General features: G+C 36.3%; 2 protein-coding genes across 9 annotated transcripts in view; one reads left to right on the plus strand and one right to left on the minus strand.

Annotated features, from left to right (window-relative positions):
• Positions 1-7,978, minus strand: part of SLC26A8 (solute carrier family 26 member 8) — a 160,680-nt gene extending 152,702 nt beyond the window's left edge. For 2 of the 7 annotated variants that reach the window (XM_051996509.1, XM_051996506.1), the window contains exons 1-2: positions 7,770-7,974; positions 3,685-3,874 (exon numbers count right to left, since the gene is read on the minus strand). In XM_051996509.1, coding sequence (XP_051852469.1) covers positions 3,685-3,845 — 161 coding nt within the window. In that variant the 5' untranslated portion in view covers positions 3,846-3,874; positions 7,770-7,974. Of the gene's footprint in view, positions 1-3,684; positions 3,875-7,769 lie in introns of those variants that run through there. The other 5 variants (XM_051996511.1, XM_051996512.1, XM_051996507.1 and 2 more) reach the window with 5 other exon arrangements.
• Positions 7,979-16,139: 8,161 nt separating this feature from the next.
• Positions 16,140-27,018, plus strand: part of MAPK14 (mitogen-activated protein kinase 14) — an 87,100-nt gene continuing 76,221 nt past the window's right edge. Inside the window, exon 1 of one of the 2 annotated variants that reach the window (XM_051996524.1) lies at positions 16,140-16,701. In XM_051996524.1, the coding sequence (XP_051852484.1) occupies positions 16,586-16,701 (116 nt within the window). In that variant the 5' untranslated portion in view covers positions 16,140-16,585. The remainder of the gene's footprint in view (positions 16,702-27,018) is intronic. The other variant, XM_051996523.1, reaches the window with a different exon arrangement.

The raw sequence follows: 27,018 nt of genomic DNA on the forward strand, positions 1-27,018 counted from the left end.
CATTTAAAACATTTTTTTTTTTACTTTTGGGTTTCAGATTCTCTCCCTTATCCCCTTCCCCAGCCCCCATTAATAAACCACTTGTGAAGTTATACAAAACATTTCCATAAAAGTCATATTGTGGAAAAAAAAAAAAAACCACAGATCTTCCACCTAATAAAAAACAACCCTCAAGAAAAATATAGTTAAAAAAAAGAAAGAATATGATTCAATTTGCATTTAGACACAATCAGTGTCTTCTTCACTTATTATGGATAGGATTTTTCATCACTAGTCTTTCAGAGTATTTGTGGATCATTGTACTACTAAGAATAGCTGATCATCCCAGAACATTGGCATTACTTTGCACACAGTAAAAAGAACTCAAGAAAGTAAATGACAAATCAGAAAAGCTACATATTTACCAACTCGGGTTTTCACTTACTTTCATATGCATTCTGACTATAGTACCAGGCATGGTAAAATGACATCAGCTGACATACAGTAGAATGAGGATGAACAAAAGTCCCAAAGCTCAGGATTGGATTTGAGGAAAGAAGATATAGCAAGAGTAAATAAATAATATGGGTATGAATGTCAGAGAAAATACATGAAGATAAATGAAAAGGTCTTTTCACAAATGAAGTAAATATATGTTAGAAAACAAAAAGAATCAGTTGAGAAAAGAAGAGGCTGCCATTAAAGAAGGAAATGAAGGAGGAAATAAAAAAGAGAAAAAGATAGTAGAATAGGTAAGAATTTAGGAGATAAATAGGCAGTCTATTTTTTTGAAAGGAGATATTTAAAAAGGTAGAAATAAATAAGAAAGAAAAAGCAATTCAGATTTTAGGTGACAATATTTTCGGTTTATGAACAAATGATGACATAATGAGAAAGAGAAATAGGAATTACAGCAAAGTCATAAGAAAAGACATTAAATTTAAGTAGATGAAATTAAATACAGTATTAACTCTTGTACAGCATCTGTCTTTTGACAGACACAAAGAATTAATGAAAACATTGTGTGATGTAGAGTGAGAGAAATAGTTGGTGAGTATAACACAGGGTACACAAGGTTTGGGAGAAGAAAAAACAGCCCTCAGTGCAACTCTCATAGAGAGGGCATTGACTTGTTCATTTTCATATGTGATTGCTCTCCTTTTGCCATCCTCTTTTTAGAGGTTTGTTATGATGGATAAAGAGGGCCTGATAAATCAATAAAAACAGAACTGAAAGAACATAATGAGATCAGTCTACATGAGGAAAAGAATCCCGGGTTTTGACTAAAGACAAAATAACTGTAGCTGATCAATCAGTTAATCATCATGTATTTACTGAGAATCTGCTCTGGCAGAAATGATCATTGAATTACATGTCAGTAATGTTTGAAGGAGAGGTACTGAAAGATTGGAGAATGGCAAATGTTTCTTTTCAAAATAGGGAAAACAGTAAGAATGTAAATACTATAGGTCAGTGAGCTTGCTATCAATTCCTAGAAAACTCTAGAATTCATTGTTAAATTTATTGTATGCTGCCTGAAGGCAAGGTTCTGTTCTGTTTTATATCCCATACACCTCACACACACATCACTTGGAACACAGTTGGTACTTAAAGAATATTTGTTGAATTAAAAGGGATAATAGAGAATATCTGGAAAAAGATGAGCTGATTAAAAGAATCCTGACTGGCTTCCTCAAGAATAGGCCATCCCTAACTAATCTTATTTATTTTTTGACAGAATCATTGGACTTCAAGTAAAGAGTGCCATAAGGAGAGATTTTAGCAAAGTATTTGATGAAGTCTCATGTTATTCTTGTGGAACAAGATAGAAAGGTTAAGGCAAAACAATAATATAATGATGGGGATTCAAAATTAGGGAATACTCCTGAATGGTTTGATTTAAATTTTAAAAAGGTTTGCCATAAGGGTGACCCAGAGTTTTGTGTTTGCCCATGTATTGTTTAATATTTCTATCAATGAATTAAAGTGATACAAAGCTCAAACAGCTAGTTAATGTAGTGAGTGAATGAGAAAGTCAGACTCTATAAAATCTAGGTCAAAATATTGGGTCAAATATAAGAAGAAGAAATTCAATAAGGATAAATGCAAAGTCTTATACTTGGTTCAAAAAATTATTTTCATAAGTATGTGATACATGGCTAAATAGCATTGGCATGTGAAAGAAATATTAGATTTATTCTGCTTAGTTTCAGAGGGCAATAGTTTTCTGAGAGGCAAATTTAGAAATGATGAAAGGAATATATTTCTAAAAATCAGAGCTATGCAAAAGTAAAATGGACAACATCAAGAGATTATAGATTTTCCTTAAGGAAGATCAAGGATTAGATGATTATTTATTAGGTAATTATAATGAGAAGGATTCTTTGTTCAAGTATGGGTTGGACAAAATGGCCCCTGAGAGATGTCCCAATTTCAAAGATACTATGATTCAACAAGTCATTCTTCATTGACAAATGGTGAAAGAATATGAACAATTTTCAGATGAAGAAATTAGAACCATTTCTAGTCATATGAAAAAAAATGCTCTAAATCATTATTGATTAGAGAAATACAAATTAAGACACTTCTGAGGTACCACTCCATACCTCTCAGATTGGTTAAGATGACAGGTAAAGATAATATAAAATGTTGAAGGGGATGTGGGAAAACTAGAACACTAATGCATTGTTGGTAGAATTAGAAAATGATCCAGTCATTCTGGAGAGCGCTTTTTGGAACTATGCCCAAAGGACAAAAAACTGTGCATACATACCCTTTGATCCAGCAGTGTCACTATTGGGATGATAAAAGAGAGAAAAGAACCCAAATGTACAAAAATGTTTGTAGCAGCAATTTTTATAGTGGCAAATAACTGGAAATTTGAATGGATTTCCTTTAGTTGGGGAATGGCTGAATAAGTTATAGGATATGAATTTAATAGAACATTTTGTTCTATAAGAAATGATATGCAGGTTGTTTTCAGAAAAGCCTGGACAGACTTATGTGAACTGATGCTGAGTGAAGTGAGCAGAATCAGAAGAACATTATATACAATAGCAGTAGGATTATATAATGATCAACTATGATAGACTTAGCTTTTCTCAGCAATACAATTCCAATAGACTTTGAATAGAAAATGCCAAACATATCCAGAGAGAGAACTATGGAGACTGAATGCAGATCACTCTTTTTTGTTGTTGTTTGCTTTTTCTTTTTTGTGATTTTTTTTCCATTTTGTTTTGATTTTTCTTTATAACATGACCAATATGGAAACATGTTTAAAATTATTGTACACGTGTAAACTATATCAGATTGCTTGCTGACTTGGAGAGGGTGAGGTAAGGGAGATAAAGAGAAAAATTTGGAACACAAAATCTTATAAAAATAAATGTTGAAAACTATATGTGAATTTGGAAAAATAAAATACTATTAAGATACTATGATTCTACTATAGAGGTACTGTAGGTTACAAAGTAACTTTGAGACTTTAATGTTAGAAAATAACTTTTAAGGCATGATTCCTACCTTTAAAGAGGTTTTACTATCTAGCAGGGGAGATAAATATTAGACACATGAAATAATTAGATAACAAATTCTAAATTGTACAATTCAAGAAATACAGGAATTAGGAAAGAGAAGTATTAGGGTAAGTTGCAGCAGTCAGTGAAGGCCTTGTTTTATAATAATTAAATAGTTAACACTCACCGGAATTGTACTCTGTGTTTAATTGTGGTGATATTGATATCTACATCTCCTGAAGAAGCTCCTTTTCTTCTATGCTCTTTTTGAAAAGATTCTTCATTGTATACTTCTCTTTTCACATCATAAAAGAATTTGCTACCTTTTTGTTTAAGATGGGAAGACATTATGCTTCTTTCTAGCCACACCAATCCTCCTGAATACATGCACAAGAAATTAAGTCCAATCAGCATCTCCTTTACACAGAATTAGAGACAAAAGCTGGATTTTTTTTAACCTGAAAAAAATTTCCCTCCACATTATCTATAGCATATATCTTTTGTTCATTCATACAATCATTACCCCAATTCAAATCTACATTATCTTTTACTGGACTAGTGCCATGATGCTTCCTATTTCCATTCTTCCATATAACTGCCAAAATAATCTTTCTAAGGCAGAGACTTAGCAATGTCCACTTCTACAATAAGAAAAGTCATCTGATTCCTATATATTCATAGATAAGTTACCAACTCCTCAGTGGAGTAGCTAAAGTTTTTCACAATGTGGCTTCAACCAATCTTTCTAGATATTTCATATTACCCCCCCCTTTTTCATTCACTTGCTCTTCTAGCTAAACTAGACTACCCAACTCAATATCTTACCTTGTGTCTCTATTCCTATGAATAAGCTGAGCCCCATATCAGAGATGAACTCTTTTCATCTCCAACTCTCAGAATCCTTCATTTAAGGTTCAGCTCTGATAACGTTTCCTAATTCCTGCCCTTCCCTGGGCTTAAAGCTTCAATAGCTGTTTTTTAATTACAGGAGAATAGGAAAACATGAAGAAGTCTATGCTTATCTATTTATATCCATCATGATTAAAAAAAAAAAAACTTCTACTATATTCACTCTGATTGTTCATTTTTTCATACTAGAGACTTCATTTTGAAAATTCTGATCTTATCTCCAATTGATAAATGGTCAAAGGATATGAACAGATAATTTTCAGATGAAGAAACAAACTATTTCTAGTTATATGGCAAGAAGAAATCATCATCTAGGAGTTCAAGGCTACCCAGCAAACTGAAGGTTTACAAAGCTGTTGTGCTGGCCTCATTGCTGTATGCCTATGGATCCTGAACAATCTACCAGTGCCATGCCAGGAAATTGAATCTCTTCCATTTGAATTGTCTGATTGATGATTCTGAAGATCACCTGGCAAGATAAGGTACTGGACATTGAAGACCTCTCTCAAGCTAAACTGTCAAACATTCAAATTCTAGCGCAGAGAACATACTCCGAAGAGCTGGCCATATTATTTGAATGCCAAAGTTATGTTTGCCTAAAAGACTATTTTACAGAGAACTCACACAAACCAAGTGTTAACATGAATGTCAAAAGAAGATACAAGTACACTCTCAAGGTCTCTCTGAAGAACTTTGGAACTGATCGTGAGACATGAGACGCACTAGCACAGAACTGCCCAGTATGGCATGTTTGCATCAAAGAAGTACTATATTTTATGAGCAAAGTAGAATTGTAGCTCAAAAGAAACATGAGATATATATGTTTAGAGACTTCTTCACTCCAAATGTTCATATGAGTTATTTGTGTCTTAACTCATGGTAGAGCCTTCCAAACTCATATTGGTCTAAGCAGCACAGTTGGGAACACTATACTTTGAACCCAAATTGAACCCCAAATAATGATGCCATTTTGGTCTTTTTTGAGCACCACCACCAACAATCAACCAACTAACCAACTTAGATCTCCAGGGCTTAGCACAGTGCCTCACAAATAATAAGTGTTTAATAAATTCTTATTCACTAAGGCTACTAGGACAGAATCAGTCTGGGTAAAGCATGGAAAGAAGCTGAAATTTAGGATGATCCAGTTCCTCTCCCTAAACATCCTATATTCCTCTACTGGCATATTTGCCGCTTAGCAAAGGAAAAAAAAAAGATAAGAAACTGATGAAAACTGAGCAAAATACATTTCCTATTATCTAGCACTCCCAAAGTCAAAATTGCTAACTCTACCTCTCACTCAGCCCAATGACATTTCTACAGTCTGGTAGAATAGAAATAGCAGTGGCTCATTAAACAAAAATATGGATTCTTCTTATCTGTGTGACCTTGGGCAAGCCATTTAAACCTCCCTCAAGGGAGGTCAACCCCAGTTTCTTCCTCTGTAAAATGAGGAGATTGAACTACATGCCTCTGAAATCCTTTACCATTTAAAAGCTATTTTATCTTTCTTGGGGATAGTTTTATTTTTTCCCTCCTCCTTCCAGGTCCTGCTTCTAAATTTTCTCCTTGTCCTAAGGTCACTTTAATTACTCAGCCTCACCTTCCAAATATCCCCATGGTCTTTGGCCATGCCCACTTACTTTGGTTTTACCTGTCCTCCAAAGATCCTATCTGCTTCAGCCTGTCTTAGAACTTAATTATGTCAACATGTCCAGGGAGCTTAGGAAGGATTGATGCCTGCACAAAAATGCACAGGATTTTGTCAAGTTTTTCCATTAGTCCTTTAATAGAAAGGATATAGACTTTATAGTGATGTAACTAACTTGTTTTGCAATCTTGTCTGGAACACCTGTGTGATTTCTGGCAAAATAACACAACAAACATTTGATAAGTGCTTACTGTATTCAGAACGTTGTATTTTTAACTGATGGAAATGTTGTGTTCCCCACATAAGAAGTTGCATTTCTTCTCATTGATTGTTCTCCTCTTTTCATTTCTTCCCTATTGTTTCTTCTAGCTAAATATCATTTTTCTGAGAAGCCTTTCCTGATTCCCTTTAATGCTAGTGCCTTCCCTCTACTGATTATACAATTTTTCCTGTATATATCTTGTCAGTACATAATTGTTTACATTTTGTGTACCCTGTTAGACTGTGAGCTCTTTGAGAGCAGGAATAGTCTCTTAATTTTTTTTGTATCTTCAGCATCTAGCACAGTAACATAAAACAGGTACTTAAGAAATGCCTATTGTTTAACTAAAGAATTATACAGTTATATAGGATGATAAGATACCAATACAGAAAGCTAAAACACACAATACATGTATTGAAATGATGGAGAGCAAAGTGAGGTTATAGGATTTAGAACTGTAAGGGCCTTAAGATTCATCAAGTTCAAAGCCTTAATTTTACATATGAGGAAACTAGGACCTAAAGCCATTAAATCACAAGCTGACAATTTCAGAATTCATAGAATTCTGATAGGCCAACAAGTCCAACCTCTACCTGACCAAGAATTTTGCCTATAACATCTCTGAGAAGTGACCACTCAACTTTAACCTAAATGTCAAGGGACGGCAAAATTCCACCTTTTCCAGAGAAGCCTTTATATTAAAAGGAAACTTGAATTCTTACTTTGGAACAAGCAAGACTTAATATAATTCCTCTTTCACATGACAGCTATCACTACAAGATCAGACAGCACAGTCTTGAATTCAGATTCTCTAATTCCCAATTCCCTGATCATTCAATCAAATAAGGGGAGGAGAAATCTGGAAAGATCAGAGAGTCCTCTGTAAAGTGAAGAGAGAGGGTCTGAAGTATGAGACTCCAAAAATTTCTTCTACCTTTAAGAATCTATGCCTGTTGCTTCCTACGGTGTGTTTATATATGGACCACTTTTGCCCCACATTAATCATCTCCTTGAGACATCTGGGCTTGAAGAGGCCCACCTCTTACTTATTTTTCCTTTCCCTCTATTCTCTCCTCCTCTCTCTTTCCTTTTCTGCTTCTCCTCTCCCCCCGATCTGCTTCTCTTCCCTCTCAGCTCCTCCCTTTCCCGTGGGTTCCTCCTTCCTTTTCCATCGCCCAGCTTTTCCTCCCCTTCTCCCAAGCCCGTATCTCTTCTTCTCTGCTCTTCCCTTAACAGTCTCTAGGAGACGCTCAGACTTTGGGGGCAGGCTTTCTCCAGGCACCTCCCACCTCAGGTCTCCGTCTGGTGCTCAGCTGACTTTCGCGGAAGGAGACGGCTTCCCCTGGGGAAGCTGCTAATTAGCAGATCTGTGTTGGGCCAGGGAAACTGGACTGGGGCCTGGACAAGTCAGGTTTCTAGCCTGCATTTGGGGTAACCTTGCCCGACTCACCTACATTACTCCTACGTACATTTGTGTGAGGGAAAGGACAGGTGAGCAAGGTTGTAGTCCAAAAGGTGCGCGGCCCTTAGGTAATTTTCATGGTCTCGGGGCTGATCCACCGCGAAGGCGCCGCCCCCAGCCTGGGAGGCTGGGATCCTGACAGTTCCAGAGCCGTTGCGATGGAACTCGTGATCATAGTAAAGGCTTGGGGAAGGAAGGTGGGGAGGAGGGGTAGAGCCGCAGGGCGGCCGCCCCCCGTGGGGGAGGGGTGGGGGCACTCTGACCGGGGGAAATTCTCTTTTCCTCCTTTGTGTTATACACTCAATTACTTCTTTGGTAATTGCTTCTCGGGTCCCTGATTCTCACTTCTACATTCCTCAGTTCCTCACACCTGTTCTCAACTCTGTAGTCTTAATTCTCATCCTCACGGTCTACCTCTTTGGCGCGCCACTCGACGTTTCGCTCTCAGGCTCTACTCAGCAAAACTTGTTTATTTTCAGCCTCGATCTTACCTTTACCTTCTCACCTCCCGTCTCTCACTTATCTCAATATCAGCTTACCATCCTGGGCACCAACCTTTTCATTTATAGCCCTAACTTTACTCGTACGACTCGGAAGTCTCACTCCACTCTCCTACTTCCTCTAGCCCATTATTCCAAATTCCTGTCATCTCCTCAACCTCATTCTCAGACTCCTTCATTTTCAGCCCCTTTTCACCTTCACACCTTCCCTTCCAATCACATTCTCAGCCCTTTCATCGAACATCCTCATCTTTTCAACGAAAAACAAGAATTCTCATCAAAATCATTTTTTCAACTTTTGAGCCCTCCTGGAAGAGGTGCTGCAGTGCACTCGAGTATGCAGTACTTGGGCATAAAAAAACAAAAAATATGAGGTAGGATAGTACAGTGGAAAAGAATCAGAGTGTGTGTGTGTGTGTGTGTGTGTGTGTACGTACTTTCTTGATCTGGTAATTTATTGTTAAATATTTTTAATCCTTTCTGATGTTCTACTGGGCACATGGTAATTTTCTCTTTTGTTTTGCTTTATTTTGTTTTGTTTTCCTTTAATGTTTTTCTCAGTTTTTTCAAATAAAAAAATGAAAAAAAAATTAAGGAATAGCTAAAATTTGTTATGTCCTGTGCTGTCAAGTAACAAGAAATTTAATGTGTTGCAAACAGGAAAATTACAACATATAACAGGACGAAGTAGAACTATAATAATCAGCTCCAGAAGGGCCTAGTGACACTGTTCAAAGTCAGTAATCACTAGCCTGAATGATGTCTGGTTTAAATCACAGTTATCTCCAGAGCCAGGTAAGAGCTTCATTTGGTATGAGTATAAGTATGGTATGGATAGTTGAGGAATATCCAAGAAAAATCCTCCGATTGGATCAAGAGCACCTATTTTACAAAAACTATATGAACAGAATTCTTTCCATAAAGCATAGGCTGTAAACTTTTTTTTTTTATTCTGTATCCCTCTTTGAACCCATGGCTCCTCAATATTACAAAAGCTATGGAGAGAATATGTATAGTTTTATGGTACTAAGAACTACTTAATCACATGGGGAATATATATTTTACTGTAATATATGTACATATACATATATTTTATTAGCAAACCAAATTAGAGATGATGATCTAAAATATTCTCTAAAGAAGTTTAATCTATGCTTTCTGACTGGGGCGGGGGGAAGGAGAAAAATTTAGAACAAAGTTTTACAAAAATATATGTTGAAAACTTTACATGTATTTGAAAAATAATTTTTTTTAATTTAAAAAGAAAATTTTTAAAAGTTTATTCTATATAAATTAATTACCATAAAAAAAAGCTAAAAAGTCACAAACAACCTCAGCATGCAAACATCTAGTCTCTCTGCCAAGTGGAGAGATTATGGCAGCCAAGTATACAAATTTTGAATATGAACTCATCAGAAAACCTTACTGAAGTAAATTTAAATCCAAGTCTACTCTTCCAAACTTTTTATTTCTTCTGCTACTACCAATCTTCCTGAAATTTATAACAAAGTCTCTCTTAGCTCCTTACTCTATTTTTCTTCTACATATCTATACAGTTTAGAGATCCTGTCCATTCTACCTTGACAATGTTTTCCATATCCACTTCCTTATTTCTACTTACACAGCCAACAGACCTGTTCACAAGCCCTCTTCACCTCTTACCCGGAGTGTTGAAATAGCTTTCTAATTATCCTCTGAATCCCTTAAGTCTCTTCCTTTCTAATTCTGTCCTCCTGGGCAAAGCTGAACTACCAAAATGATTTTCCTAAAGCATAGATCTGCTCATGTCACTTCCCAGCAACTCTAATAGCTTCTTAAGATCCTAAATTCTTTGGTTTGGGATTTAAAGTCTTTTATAACTTGGTTTTAACCTGCTTTTCCAAATTAATCATACATCACTCCCTGTATAATCCAAAATAGCTTTCTTGTGCTGTTTTTCAGATATTATGCTCCATTCCCCTTAAGTTGGTGTCTTAGCACAACTTATCCATCCCCTGTCCTTAGAAGGCATTTCCTTCACTGCACCTCTTAAAAGTCTCTTTTGTCCTTGTAGTTCAATCATGTCTTACTCTTTGTGACCGCATTTGGAGTTTTCTTAATAAAGATACTAGAGTGGTTTATCATTTCCTTCTCCAGATTATTTTAGAGATGAGGAAATTGAGGCAAAGAAGTTAAGTGATCTGCCCTGGATCACACAGCTAGTAAATGTTTGAGGCTAGATTTGAACTCAAAAAGAGAAGTCTTCCTAATTTCAACTCCAGTGCTATATTTACTGTACCACCTACTCACACCAAAGAGTCTAGTTTCTTTAAAAGCTTAGTTTAAATATCACCCCATATTTGTGCCCTTTTCTGATTTTCTCAATTAGTGCCCCCTCCAAAAAAAAGTTACTGTCACTATGTGTGTCCTTGCAGTAAACTCTTTGAGAAAAAGACTTTCACTTTTGTCTTTGTATTCCCATACATAATATAAGCACATATGCTTATTGACTGTAGATTGAGGATAATCAATCAATATATGTAATGCCACAGTTTTCCTGCCTCATTTTCACGGTGGCAACCCCCCCTTCCCGGCTATTAGGACTGAAATAATTAGGGCTTCAGAGCTCTGGCTATTCTGGGCATTCCAAAGAGTCACAAAATTCCAGATGCCTTATCTCAAATACTTGGGTATCTTCTGGGCACAGATTTCCTGTCTCCTGCTTGACCATCTTCTTGACCCCCCAACGTGTCAGAATTAAAAAGTTATGGTCCTTCATGGAATTTCCACTCATCCAGTGCTCTTCCCCACTCTCTTGACTTTGTTTCCCTGATTGCTGGAACCCTATAAAAGTCTCTGGAATTAATTGCTAGATGCTGGATGCTTTGAGACAAAATTCCAATCTTGCTGGCTGGCTGTGGCTAGTATGTGACAGATAAACAAAAGAAAAAAGAGATTTGCCTAGACTTTTATGAAAAATTGTTTTTTCCTTTAATGACAGGAAAGTCACCACATTTTTGTTCTTGTATATAATTTCAATAGAACACATGAAAAATTAGAAACAATGCCAAAAAGAGAAGATGGAGCAAACCAAGTATATACAAAAGAGCTCCATGCTGAAAGTGACCATCTTGAGAGTACTGGGATATCAATTCTGAAAATATTTGAGAGAGAGAAGTATTTTCTGGAGCAAGAGAGAATCTTGTGTGTCATTTCCGTTCAAAAAAGATGAATGAGAAAATAGCAATAGTATTGAATGGGACTGATTGGATGAACTATTTCTCAGTCCCAGAACTTTGAGATCTTGGGGAGGTCATTTGTTCTCTGGAGGAATGAACTTTGAACCTGAGATACAGACAGTTGCAGGAAGTGACATGACCTATGGGAGACAGCCAGCATTAGTGATCATTGGTCAAGGATGGTTACATCCTGTTAGTCTATCCAATGAGAAGGCTCAAGTCTTTGGCTTTTAAACCCTGGACAAGCTGGAAGCAGATTAGGTTCCAGGAGCACATGGTGGGAGTTGGGATGGCTTGCAGGTATGTATCTGGGCCTCTCCCTGCAGGGATGAAATAAATGTTTTCTCTTTGTATCTGATATGTCTCTGATTAGTTAATTGAATTGGGAATGGGGTCTTGCACCTGACCTGTCCCACACAGTATGAATCCAAATATAAGTTTTTCCAACTCTGCACAGTCTTTATGAGAATAATATAAATATGTATCCCACAAACTCTGATGAAGGTATGAGACGAGACAAACTTTCCCCAACTATGGTCTAAAGCAGACCACATCTTTATAATTATATATATATATAATTTTATATATCACTTTATAATTGAGTGAAAGGCACAAAAAAGACAAGATCCTATTAAGCTTATTGTTTGTTGACTACAAAAAACAAAAACAAAACCACAAAAACCATTTGATTTGGTAGAGCAAAATGCTGCCTCAAAAATCTTTCAACAAAGTGCCTCCCTGCATATGTTAAACTAATATATTCCTTAAAAGTGTAATCGAGATTAATTGAGATTAAAAGATTACTCTTATTTTAAAGTGAGGCCTATGACAGAACTAGGACCATCAAAAGTGTTTGAAATCATCATGGAAATATCTGGTATTCAAGAACTGAATCTCCTATAAATGTCATACAAAGGTCATACAAATGTCCTTGTTTACAGATAACATTGTGCTGATTACATTAAGGCCTGAAACATTGTGAAACTTCTAAAATGAAATCCATAATCACTTAAAAGAGCTTGGCCTAATTCCTACATGGAAAAATGAGGTGTGTAAAGATGCTTATTGTTCAGACTCTGATATAAGAATCTACTAAAGCAAGAGTCCATAGTATATGTCATTAGGGAATATATATTGACTTTAACATCCATTGTAAATGGACAGTGAAATAAAAAGAATAAGTTGATTGACTAAATGATTAGTTATCCAAAGGATGGATGGTGGTGATTTTAAAAGTTAAAACAGACATTTTTAATGAGGTGAAATAGGAAATTAGATGAAATTTGCATGAATAAAATTAATGCTGTTAGGAAAAAGGAAGTTGTCAACCAAAGAAAATCTTTATATCAAATGTTTCTGATAAGTCTGACATCCAAAATATATAGTCAAACAAAAGATATAAGAAAGGCCATTTTCTAATAAGTGTCAAAAGCTAAGTAATTCTCAAAAGAATTGAAAACTAGTAAGAATCATGAAAAAAAGATAAAATTGACTAAAAATAAAGAGATATGAAAATTAAAAGAACACTGAGGTTTCACAGTATACCCAACAAATTGGCAAGTGATAAAAGATGGGAATAGTCAATGTCTAAGGGGTAGTGGAAAGACAGACACATTAATGCATTGTCTATGGAACTATGAATAGATCTAATTTTATCTAAAGCAATTTAGAATTATTGGTAGAAAGTGACTGAATCTTGAAATATCTTTTGACTTAGTGATTTCACTACTGGGGATATATACCCTAAATACAAAAAAAAAAAAAAAAGATTTCACACATATCAAAGTATTTATAACAAAACTTTTGTGGTAGCAATGTGGAAACATCTCCAATAATTAAAGAGTGACTAAATAGACTGTGAACTATTCCTCTTCTTCCTCATCTCCTACTGGCTTTCCTGGCTTCTTTCAAATTTCTCCTAAATTCTTTTACAGATTACTTTCTCAACCTGTATTATTTCTACTATCTTCAATTCTTAATTATTTTTTATTTATCCTGTATATGGGTTGTTTTTATTTATCTGAATATACTTAGGTTGTTTTTGTTTGCTTTTGTCTCCTTCTTATTGTGAACTCAGTAGATTGTGAATTCTGTGAGGGCTGGGACTGCTTATTTCTTTGAACATCCCCGGTTCTTAGCATATTGTCTGGTACATAGCAGAAGCTTAGTAAATATTTACTGACTGATTGACTCTGTGATAGGAGACAATGAATATAATGATGAGAGAATTACATAAAAATTGATGCAAAGTAAAGTAAGCAGAAGAAGGAAAATAATTTCCACAATTACAAGTGTAATGGAAAAAACAATTGAAAGCTGAGAAAGTATAACTAATCCAAGTCACTAAAAAGAGATATGAAAAGATAGAGGTGAGGACTATGGGTGGGGAATACTACAGATAATATGTTGCTAAACTTTTTTTTCACTTAAAAAATTTTTTAAGGGGGAGGAAAGGCCACATTGAGAAATGGAAGTGATGCAAAAACAAAAGATTTTGCAAAAATCAATGAGGTTTAATTGGAAGAGGAAATAGGTAGTTTCTGTAATGACAATGAGAGATAATAATGGGATGATTCAAGTGTTCCATTGGTACCCATATACCCTCAAGAGATCTAGAAGATCCACCCAAAATGTCTGGTGGAAGCTGTGTGGAAGAGTATTTTTTCCCTAGTAAATTTATTTATTTACAATATATATTACTTTATGAATTATGCAGGAAGAGAAAAATCAGAGCATAAAGGAATAACTATGGAAGAGATTTAAAAAAAAAGAAAAAAGAAGTGAACATAACATGTATTGATTTACATTCAGTCTCCTTAGATCTTTTTCTGGATGCAGGTGGCATTTTCTGTCCAAAGTCTATTGGGATTGCTTTGAATCGCTGGACCACTGAGAAAGTACACGTCTTTTATAGTTGATCATCATGCTTTCTTGCTGTTATTGTGTACAATGCATTCCTGGTTCTGCTTGTTTTGCTCAGCATCAGTTCATGTAAATCTTTCCATTTTAGAAAGGTCTTTCTAAAGTCAGCTTGTTCATCATTTTTTTATGGAATAAGATTCCACTATCTTCATATACCACAACTTCAGACATTCCCCAATTGATGGGAATCTACTCATTTTCCAATTCTTTGCTACCACAAAAAGAGCTGCTACAAACATTTTTTGCACATGTGTGTCCTTGTGGAAGAATATTTAACAGGCACAGGAGTCACAGAAAGATAAGGCAGGTGGATTACCATACAATTATTAGAGGAAATATCCAAATGAAACTTCAGCCAAATTTTGAAACCTTGAAAGGCCTTCATTATTAAAGTTCTAAACTAGTAATTTTGATAGAAAAGTGAACTTAGGTGCTTCAAATCAGGTCAAAATATTTTATGACAGAAAAAATGAATTTCTTGCAGTCCTTTTGCTTTTACATTGCTAATGTTTTTTCAAGCTGTTCCCAAAGCATGGAACCACCAAAGCTCCCACATTTAAAATCTAATGAAATAATACTTTCTCCAGAAAGCCCTCCCTGATCCCTTTCTGACAGTACTATGTTTGGAGCTCTTTACCTCTGATTCAATACTTTCTCCAAGGATGTAGATGGCAATCCGCCCATACTTTCTCAGCATGGGTCATTCCTGTCCTTTTTTTTTTTTTTTTTTTTCTTTTACATGTATTTCTCCAAAGGATCTACCCAACTTGCTGAAAATCTTTCCTCTGGTTTTTCCCTCTATATCATGTATAATTTTGCATGAAAGGCATTTATACATTCAGGTCAGCCCATTATTTAAGCTGTCAGTTTCCAGAAGGTTTGGGAGAATTCTAATAATTATCATTTTAGATCTGCAGAGCACTTCACGTTAACTCATTGCATCCCCAGAGCTTATGCGCACAATGCTTAATACACAATAGACACTTACACGTTTGTAAAATTGAATTTAATCCGTAAGTTAGGTTTGTGGGTAGGTGCTAAGACCAGAAAGCTGAGGCTGAGAGGTTAAGGATGCGCCTGAGGTCACACAGGGTCTGAAGGGAAATTCTACAGCTTGGCATCTCGGTCAGAGCCTCAAAGGATTTAATAAAGGATTGTGGAATTGGGGCTTGTGGTTAACCTGCCAGGGGATGTCCGGGTCCCCTCCGCCAAGAAGAGTCCAGTTAGGCTGTGAGGATCAGAAGGGACCTGCACGGGCCTCTCCGAGCCTAAGTCGGTGCCTGTAAACTTGCCCCAAAGCCAGCGGTTTCTCCCGGCAGAGGGGACTAGGGTTCTTATATTTCTCCTTGTCCGGCCCTGCCCAGGCAGTTGGCAGGGTTCGAGGCCCATCGATAAATGTGCAACTGGGAGGAACCGGGACCTCTAAAATCTTAGGACCTTGACCTTTCCCATAAGATTGCACCAGAAGTACCAATCAGCTTTCGTTCCCGCCTAGCCCAGAAACAAGCCCGAACGCAGAGGCGTCCGGGAGCTGCTTCTCGCGAGAACACGCCTCCGTCTCCTCCTCTTCCTCCTATCCCCCCTCCTCCTCCTCAGATATCCCTTGCCTTCCCCGGGTTCCCCGCGCGAGCAGGTTCCATATTGGGTAAAATCTGGGCTCGCGAAGGACCTCCCCCGACCCACCCCGCGCTAATCTCTCGCGAGATTACGTCCAGGAGTTCTCGTTTGCTGGGGGGAGAGGAGGGGCTCGCAGTTTTGCAGGCGCTGGAGCCGCAGCTGGGGCGGGAGCTACCGTCTGAGCTTGAGCTGCCGCCGCTGCTGCAGTCGCCACCCCCAGGAGAAGAAACCGGCCCTTTCGTCACCCTGTGCAGACTCCCCCTCCTAGCCTTCGGGTCGCAGAATAGCAGCAGGAGTAGTCTCGGACCCTTAGTGCGTGAAGCCACCCTTGCCTGCGGCCAGGGCCCCAGGGGTGGGCAGAGCCGCCGTGCGCTCCGGCTGACAGTGGCTGCGGGATCGGGGATCGGCGGGGCCGTCGCGGCTGCAGCACCTGCGGAACGCCGGGGGACTGCGGGGGGCGGTGGGGAGCCGGGCCCGGGCGGGCGGGTGAAGGCGCTGGCTGGCTCCCGCTGGGCCGCCTTGCCTTTGCTGCAGCCGTCGGTGGAAGATGTCTCAGGAGAGGCCTAAGTTCTACCGGCAGGAGCTGAACAAGACCATCTGGGAGGTGCCCGAGCGCTACCAGAACCTGTCCCCAGTTGGCTCAGGAGCCTATGGGTCCGTGTGGTGAGTATCCTGAGCTGGAGGGTGGGAAGGAGTCGGAGTTCCCGGTTTGCCTCCCTGGAGCTCAGGGATGCACCAAGCGGTAGGAATTCCTTCCCCCCCAACCCCCTCATAGGGCACTGCTCCCTCCTGCACACTCTCTCCTGCACACCCTCGTGCCCTCTTTTGCACAGCCGAGCAAGGTTATGACAACCCGTTTGCAAGTACGTAGAGCAGTTTGCATTAGTTGGTTGGATACCTGACGGCAGGACTTGCCTGATTAAGGGGACTTACTCACTTCAATCCCCACCCTGCGGGGCTGCCGAAAAGATGGGAATGGGAGGTGTACTTATTGAGGAAGTCCCAGCAGCGGAATGCAGGCTTTATTGATCTTTTCCGTCTTCCTCGGGTGTCAGGATCTGTACCCGTTCCCCACGCGTTCTTGCAATGTGTCAGGTCTCGCACGGGTTACAGACAGGACAGACATGGGGAAGCAGCCTAAGAATGGGAGAATTAATAGAACGTTGTCCTTGGGAAGCAGACCCTGCTGGGTTTTGTGCCTGATTGGGGGGAGGAGGCAGGGAGGGGGGAGAGAATCTGGTCTTTTTGCAAACATCTGTTCAAATAAATCCAGTTTTCAAAAACGGATATATTTGACGAAATTTCATTAAATTTCATTTATTTGCAAAACTATCCGTGTTGCCAGCTTGCCAGTTTTTAATGCTGACTTCAACCTGAGCAGGTTGGAAGCTATTTTTTCTTCTTTTTTAATAAAAGGAAGGAACCTACAAGGCTATTGTAATTTCAGAGTTATATGGGATAATTGCAAGCATTTTAACATTTTTTTTTTTTTTTTTTACGTATTGTAAAGTTCTTGACAAAACATTCTAATTTGACTCCTGGAAAACGAGCCCGCTATGACATCCCTGAGATGAAAAATGGCCATTTGCAGTGATAGTTATATTTTTGCAGGATTGGGATGATATTCAAATCATTTTACAATAATATATTATAAGTTCCATACCCCGGTGCACTTACTAGTATAAGCAGAACTGTCTACATTTACTGCTAAAAAAAACAGTTGCAGAATGGTTTCCATCAGGAAAACAAGAAAATGGAGAAGTTGAAAAGAGGTCATTGGTTCTGATGACTTGTGAATGTAGTGTGTTACCATAATAATTATGTAGCATACTTAAATTTTTTGATTTGAATTCTTAGAATTGGAAGGGATTTTTGAAATTGTTTAGTTCAGCCTTCCACCAAAAGCAAAACTCCTTTAGCAATATTCCTAACATGTCCATTCTGTCTGTTTGAGCAGTTCTCTTTATAGCCCACTGTTTCACAAGGTAGTTTATTCTTCAAATATCTTTTGGTTTAAATATATATTTAGCTAGTGAAAAGCCAAAATGTTATGCCAAATTATGAATTATATACTTTATATTTGTCATAATTTGTGAAAATTCTTGGCCTGTAAATAAATAAGTGGTGGTTTCAAGTTTTTTTTTTTTTTTTTTTAATGTTGTGTGCACATATGATTTTAAAGTTGTTAATAGAACAATTTTATGCTTGCCAGATAATTTCTGTTTTTAGGAAATGATCATCATTGGCACACTCCTTCACCATGATTCCTGTGCTCCTCAGAGTCACATCATGAATTTCCTGTTTGGTAGAATTTGCTCTGAAACTGAGATTGTGCAATTGCATCTAACAACAGATCATATTGCATTTTTAAACTCAAGCTCTTTAAAATGTGTAGCAGATTGTACCGTACTGTGCATCATTTTTTTACCCATTCTTTCAAAATGAAAATTTTTGTTCTAAAGAAACTGGATTGTGAAACACTCTCTTTTCTGAAAACTGGGTCTATATTTGCTCATTTTCTTTTGTCTATGTGTGTGATTATTTCTTTGCTGAATCATTTGATTCATTTTAAATAAATCAGTCTTAATGAGTTCTGCTATTGTTCCCAGACAATTATTTATTAAATGATTTTATGCAAAATGAAGTAGTTATGTTGAAGTAAAGAATCTCCCTGATAGATTCCTTCATGAATGCAGTTTGTTTTCTGAACATTAACAGTTGTCCAATGAGATATTTTCTGATGACAATGTAGGAATAATAAATTAGCTTATTTTCTATACTTTTACATTAAAGTAACTAAAACTTACATATGCAAAGAGTTTGGGAGCAGGCTCTTCAAAACTTTCATAGTTCATATGCCTAAGATTCTTGCAACATATTTAGACCTCTTTTGAAATTATCCATTAAGATACATTCTTGTGAATACTTGTTTAGTTGTAGCAAATTTTCTTTCTTTTGAGGCTGCTGACTACAACTTTTTCATTTGTAGGTAGGTTTCTGGTGAATAATGTGGGTGATCAAACTGGAAGATACTGGGTTTTGAGGGGCAAAAAATGTCTACATTCATAAAGCAATGACACTTTTTTGTGGTTCTTAAATTGGTTCTAAAGGCAGTTTGAAAAATGGATTTCAATAATATTTTGGACAGGGATAAAAATCATAAAATAGCTGTGGCTTTCTTAGGTGATTACTTTGATGGTTCATATGTTTGCATAAAATTGTTGAGTGATGGTTTTTTTGTTTTGTTTTTGTCTCATTACTTTGCAGTCACATTGTAGATTTCTTAAAGAAAGAGTTCTTCATATAAAAAATTCCTAACAATCTGTGTAATAATTAATTATGAATCAAAGAATCAAACTCAGAAATTAGAATTTTGTTTGGAGTTTTACATATTTCCATTTTGAAAGTTAAAGGGAACTAACTTGCCATTTTAAGGAACTTTATGCATAGTCTGTAAGGGGAAATGAAGCAAAATTGTTAAGAATGTGTTGTTGCAAAGCATTGATTTTTGTGGTTTTGGGACAGAAGGGGAGAATCTTTGTGGTGAATTTAAGGAAATATAAACGGGAACTTAAATTCCTTTGCTTTAGTGCACCATTTTTCAAATCTCTTGTATAATTGAGACTGATAAGCCATTTAATGTAGGACAGCAGGAACTATGACACCTCATGTGTGCAAAATAGCACTAGTAGTTGGCAGAGCACTTTGAGATTACTAGGTGGATAATATTATGTAAATATTTGGCATAGAGCATAAGCAAAATTCTGGTGAAAAACAGTGAACAGTTTTCTAAAAGAAGGCTGTTTAGTCATGATATATATGCTAGTCTTTTTATGCTGATCTAGCATCTGTTGGTATTTTTCCAGTAGGCTTGAAGAACTATGCTGATCAGTACATATATTCATATCCAATTGTTTTTATGACTAGTGGGAAGATGCTGGAGCAAGATTATCAGTTTAGTTGGTGACCGTAAAGCAGTAGTGGGAAATAAGTTTTACATAGGTGTAATAGGTGGGATACCTTGTGTTCTATTGGAATAGATACAATATAGGTCAGCCATGTTGTGTGTAAAGTGAAATTCCATAAAAATTTTGAGCGTATTATGTCATTGTTTTAAAATATGACTTCATCCTTGAGTTAGTGAGAACTATGGAGACTGAATGTGGGTCAACACATACACAACAACTTTTTTTTTTTTCCCTTCTGGTTTTTCCCTTTTGTTCTGATTTTTCTCTCCCAGCATGACTCATATAGAAATATATAAAAGATGAATGTATGTGTATAACCTTAAAAAAAAAAAAAAAAGTAAAAGGTGCTTTGCAAACAATAGGGTCATAGATATAGAGCTGGAAGGGCCCTTAATGGTCATCTCATCCAATCCTTTTACTTTACAGATGAAGAAACTGACAAGAGGGAGATAAAGGGACTTGTCCCAGATCAAGCAGGTAACAATAGGTTAGAGAGCTGAGATTCAAACCTAGTCAGAAGACTGCTTTTCTATATTATATATACTCATTCCACATCTGTGAAACCTGGGTACAGAATATTCAAGTTCTTGACATATTTTCTTCCCCTCTTTTCCTTTTACATGTATGTAGTGTGCTGCCCTCCCCCCTTTTCCTTTCTCTTCCTTTCTCATTCCTTTTTCTTTTTCCTTATTACCTCATATTTTTCTAGAGTCTGTTTAAGCAAACTTCTTGTTGTTTCAAAAAACTGTCCTTCTCATTCTCTGCTGTCCCCTTCTCCTTTTGCTTTCCATGTTTCCCAGCATCAGTCTTTTCCATTGAGTCCTATCTTCTCATTACATGGCCAGAGTATTTAAGTTTTAGCTTCAGTATTTGTCCTTTCAATGAATAGCCAGAGTAAATTCTTTATGTATTGTTTGAGTAATCTTGCTGTCCAAGGAATGCACAATACAAAAGTGTCAATTCTGCTGCATGCAGCTTTCCTTGTAATCCAATTGTTTTAGCCATACATTACTACTAAAAAAAAAACCCCATTGTTTTGACTATTCACATAACTTTTATTATTTGTTGTCAAGGTGATGTCTCTGCTTTTAAGCATGCTGTCCAGATGTACCATTGCTTTCCTACCAGAGAGCAAGTATCTTTTAATTTCCTGGCTACTGTCTCTTTCTACAATGAACTTTGAACCCAAGAATATAAAATCTGGCACTTAACATTTTTTCTCATTCTGTTTGCCAGGAAGTGATGGGACCAGATGCCATGATCTTTTTTTTTTTTTTTTTAAGTGTTAAACGTCTAACCAGCTTTTTCACTCTCATCAAGAGTAATTTTTCACTTCCTACTGTCTGAGTGCTATCATCTGCATATCTGAGATTGTTATTTTCCCCAAGAACCTGAATTCCTGCTTTTGATTCATATAATCTGGCATTTTGTATAATATTTTGCTTCTAAATTAAATAAGTGACAATATACAACTTTGTCTACATCTTTCCCAATCTTCAGTCACTTGTTCCCTGTTTGGTTCTAACTGTTGCTTGACCCTCATATAGATTCCTCAAGAGACAAATAAGATGATCTAGTACTTTCATCTCTTCAGACTAGTTTTAAGTGATATATCATGCACAATCAGATTATCTGGGAAGTAGGAGGGAGGAAAGAGGATTGAGGGTGAGTGGTTGATATGATTCAGAACCGAAAGGTGATGAAATCAGCAGACATAATTAAGGGGTCATAATTTCTTGTTTGATGTGTTGAGAAATAAGGGAACATCAGGTTTGGAGAAGAAGGTAGATGAAGCTAGACCCTTGAACTATGTTTGGAAACTATAAGGTAATTTTAGCTACTTTCAAGTCCTCCTATTTTCTTTTCTTTTCTTTTTAAATATTTTCTTTTATTTTATTTAATAATAACTTTATCCTCCTATTTTCTAATATGCCATTCTGGACTACTTGTCTTGCCCTGAAGTTAATCCCTGCCAGGTGTTGAGAATTCTTTCTTATAACTTTCTCGTCACTATGAGAGAAGTAGCCTAATTCCCCAAATAGACTTTAGTATAACTTTTTATTTTTCTCTTCCACAAATTTAGGCAGACCAATTGATCTATCAGCAAGAATTTTAAAGAGCTCACTACATGACAGATGCTGGTTTATGCACTAGAAAAATAAAGAAAAACCAAAAACAGCCCTTGAAGTTCATATTATAGATATAGATACAAATTATATAGAGAAAATCAATAGAAAGTAACCTTAGAGGAAAAGACACTAGCAACTGGAGGAATGGGAATGGAGGAAGAGATGAGGAAAGTATTTTCCTGAGAGAGAGCAAAGATTAGGATCTAGTGAGAACATTTCAAGTGTAGGGTACAATCAGTGAGACACAGAAATTGGATAGTTATGACAAATGGCAATTTCATCAGTATGACCTGTGTATGTAGACTCCATGGAGGACAGTAATGTCAGTAAGAAATTATTAATTATTTGCTATGTGTAAGGCCCTATCCTAAAAAGTAGGGATACAAATAGAGGCAAAAATAGCTTCTGTCCTCAAAAAAGCTTTCTCTTCTCTTCTCTTCTCTTCTCTTCTCTTCTCTTCTCTTCTCTTCTCTTCTCTTCTCTTCTCTTCTCTTCTCTTCTCTTCTCTTCTCTTCTCTTCTCTTCTCTTCTCTTCTCTTCTCTTCTCTTCTCTTCTCTTCTCTTCTTTCTCTCTCTCTCTCTCTCTCTCTCTCTCTCTCTCTCTCTCTCTCTCTCTTTCTGCATTTGGAGTTGAATGATTTGCCAAGACTCATACAGCTACAAAGCATTGAGTGTCTGAGACTGGATTTGGATTCAGGTCTTCCTTAATTCAGGGCCAGTGCTCTATCTGCTACACCATCTAGCTGCCCCTTTCTAAAGGGGAAAAGGAAGACACAAATTAACTCCATACAAACCAAATCTGTACAGAATCAATGAGAAGTAATTCCCAAAGGAAAGGGAGTAGCAAAAGGGAAAACAGAAAAGTCTTCTGAAGAAGATAGCATTTAGCTGAATCTTGAAGAAACCCAGAAAATCTTTTTTTTAAATGATAAATAAATATTATATTAATTAAATTTAAATAATTTATTTATTACTATTTATAGATGATGATTGCAAAGATTTTTTTGACCCCAAGAACCTCCGAAACAGAGCAGTGGGGAGTTAGGTGAAGTCAAGGGAAAAAAAAGAAAGAAAGAAAGAAAAACAAGAACAGCTATTATTAGAAACTATCCAGATAGGAATATTCATTTCAAGAAATGGTAAGCTGCCTCTCCTTGAAAGAACTTGAAGAGTTCTTCAAGCAGATGCAAGATATGTTATAGTGGGGATTTGGGTATGTGCTAGATTAGATAGTTCCTGAGATCTTTTCCAACTCCCACTGGTTCTGTTTGTCCAAGGATTAATTTAGGAATGAGCTCATCAGGAGTTTGGGGAATATGGAGCTAGTCATAGAGCAATGATCTTTTATACCAAACTAAAACATTTATCAATGACCATCAAAATACATAGATTTACAAAAGAAACTAATTATGTTGAAATATAGTTTTATGTATACATATATATATATATTGCAATATATGTGTATTAAATATTATATATTTAACTTATCAACAAATTCATTAATAAATAATTTTAAGAAACATTAGCTTTCTGAATTATTTTCTCTATTATTAAAGTTTAATATAATGACATATAGGTTAATTTAATATATGTTTATATTTGAAATTCATGGACCCCAGGTGAATTCCTATACTAATTCATATAGTGATTATCCCTTGCAATTTTGAAGTAAGCATTCACATGAATTAAGTCACAAATTTTTAGCATAATGAAGATAAAATGAATAAAGTGTTAATTATAACCATACCTGCTGAGCAAGGGATTATATGGAATGACATTTGAGTTCCCGTTGTGCCATTATCAGAAAGCAGGTTTAACAGACCTGTAATTTTTTTCTTTATATAAAAATGGACTTTAGAGATATCTTATTACAACAAATTAACACCAACAATTAATTTGTTCCTCTGTGGTTACCAGAATTCTGAATTAAAGCTCACAGTTCCCTGTGGGTGATGTGTATGTGCTACCAGAAAATCTTAAGAGATGAAAGATGAGGAGGGAGAACACTATAGTGACAGAGGACAACCCAATATGTTATATGTGAGCTATGGAGTGTCATGCACATACAGGCCAGTATAGCTGGATTACAAAGTACATGGAAATGAATAAAGTATAAAAAGAATGGAAATGTAGACAAGAAGAGGGAGGTTAATGAGCTCTTTAGATGCCAAATAAGATTTTATATTTGATCTAGGATATAATAGGGAACCACTGGGGTTGATCGAGTAGAGGGAGTGACCTATACAGATCTGCTCTTTAGGAAAATCACTTTGGCAGTTGTGAGGAGAGACTTGAGATAGGGAAATCAATTAGGAAGCTATTGCATTAATCCTGAAAGCTAATGAGAGCTTGAATTATGATAGTGACTCTTTGAATCCAGAAGAGGAAACTCACATTATTTGTATCTCCTTTGTTTAGTACAGGTCTATTACATCATCAGACATAGTAATTAAGTGCAATTTGTCTTCTCCCATTAGAATGTTAGCTCCTTCAGGGAATCTCTTTGCTTTTCTTTATATCCTCAGTGCCGGCAGCTTACAGTAAGTAATCGATTAATAAATGTTTGTTGACTGCCTGGATGGCTAACTTGCCTGACTTGTCCAAGGTCATAGTGAGTTATTTATGAAGAATAAATTATCCTCTAATGGAATTAATATTTGATAGCTGTTGTCTTTTTCATAAACTAAACATTGGAAAGGATGGGAATGAGATAAAAGACATTTGCCCTGTAGTAAACCTCTTTTTAAAAAATCTTATTTATTTTTTTCTTAATCACATGTAAAAACAATTTTAATTTTTTTTTTCAAATTTTGAGTTCTGAATTCTCTTTCTCTTTCTTCACTGCATTGAAAAGGCAAGCAATTTAACATTAGTTTATACATGTGTAGTTTTACAAAAACACAATTCCATATAAAGCATTCTGTGAAAGAAAAGACAAAAAACCCCAAAGAAAATAAAGGAAAAGTATCTTTGATCTGCATTCAGGCTCTACCAGTTCTTTCTCTGAATATTGAAAGTCCTACAGAATTGTCTTGTCACTGTATTATGATGAGGGTATTTATTATTCATAGTAAGATCATCATACAGTATTGCTATTTCTGTGTACAATGTTCTCTTAGTTCTGCTCATTTCTTTTTGCATCAGTTCCTATATGTCTTTTCATGGTATCCTGAGAGCATATTGCTCATCGTTTTTTAAAGCACAATTCTTTTCCATTGCAATCATATACAACTTGTTCAGCCATTTTGCAATTGGTGGCTACCCCCTCACTTTCCAATTGCCACCATTGCTAAAAATATTTTTGATACATAGGTCCTTTTCCTTTTTGTTTTAAATCTTTTTGGAATACAGACCTAGTAGTGATATTGCTTGGTCAAAGGGTATGCATGGTTTTATAGCCCTTTGGGCACAGTTCTGAATTGCTCTTCAGAATGGTTGAATCAATATTCAGTTTTGCCAATAGTGTATTGATGTTTTATTTTCTCCACATATCCTCTAACATTTGTCATTTTCCTTACCCATCATATTAACCAGTCTGATAGATGGAAGTTTTTTAAAATTTGCAGTTCTCTCCTCACTAATGATATAGAGTATTTTTTTCCCCATGTGATTGTAAATAACTTTGATTACTTTGTTTGAAAACTACCTGTTCATATCCTTTGACCATTTGTCAATTGAGAAATGGCTCTTAATTCTACATATTTGATTCAGTTTGAGAAATGAAGTCTTTATCAGAGAAACTTACTGTCGAAATTTTTTCACAGTAATTCTTACCAGCTATGTATTTTCCTCCATCCTATTTTCCCCTGCATATCCTATTCTTTCTTCTTTTATCCTATCCATTTTCAAAATTGTTTTGTTTCAGATTTTTACTTCCTCCAAACTGCCCTCTTCTGTCAGCATCTTCCTGTTGTATCCCTTTCTCTCCTTCTTGTCTACCCTTCCATTTCTATTTTTCTGTATGGTAATATAGATTTCTACATCCAACCAAGTGTTTATATTATTCCTATGAAAGGTAAAGTTTATGTATTCCTTTCCACACTTTTTCCCTTTCCATTGTAAAATCTTTCAGGCCTTTTTTATGTCAGATAATTTATCCTCTCCCTTTCTCCTTCTCTCAGTGCTTTCTTCTTTCTCATGCCTTAATTTTATTTTTTTAGGTAAATATACCATCACATTTAGCTCACAATTCAGCTTTCTATGTATATTCCTCCTAACTGCCCTAATAATGAGAAAGTTTTTAGGAGTTATTATAAGTGACATTTTGTCATGTAAAAATATAATTCATTTGAAGGGATTCAAATCCCTTATGATTTCTCTTTCCTATTTACCTTTTACTGCTTCTTTTGTGTCTTTATTTGAAAATCAAATTTTCAATTCAATGCTGGTCTTTTCATTAGGAATGTTTAAAAATCCTCTATTTCATTGAATGTCTGTTTTTTCTCCCTGAAGGATTATGCTCAGTTTTGCTGGGTAGGGGATTCTTGATTGTAATATTAATTTCTTTGCCCTCTAGAATATCATATTCCAAGTCTTCCAGTACTTTAATGTAAAAGTTGCTAAATCTTGTGTTATCTTGACTAACTCCATGATATTTGAATTGTTTCTTTTTGGCTGCTTGCAGTATTTTCTCCTTAAATTGGGAGAAATAGAATTTGGCTATAATCTTAGGGTCTTTTTCAGGTAGTGATTGGCAAATTCTTTCAGTTTCTATTTTACCTTTTGATTCTAGAATATCAGGGCAGTTTTTATTGATAATTTCTTCAAAGATGATAAATAGGCTCTTTTTGTGTGTGTGCTGAGGCAATTGGGGCTAAGTGACTTGCCCAGTGTCACACAGCTAGGAAGTGCTGTCTTAGGCCAGATTTTAACTCAGGTCTTTG

This window comes from Antechinus flavipes, chromosome 4, assembly GCF_016432865.1.
Source record: "Antechinus flavipes isolate AdamAnt ecotype Samford, QLD, Australia chromosome 4, AdamAnt_v2, whole genome shotgun sequence".
In the NCBI taxonomy this organism is placed as follows: domain Eukaryota; kingdom Metazoa; phylum Chordata; class Mammalia; order Dasyuromorphia; family Dasyuridae; genus Antechinus; species Antechinus flavipes.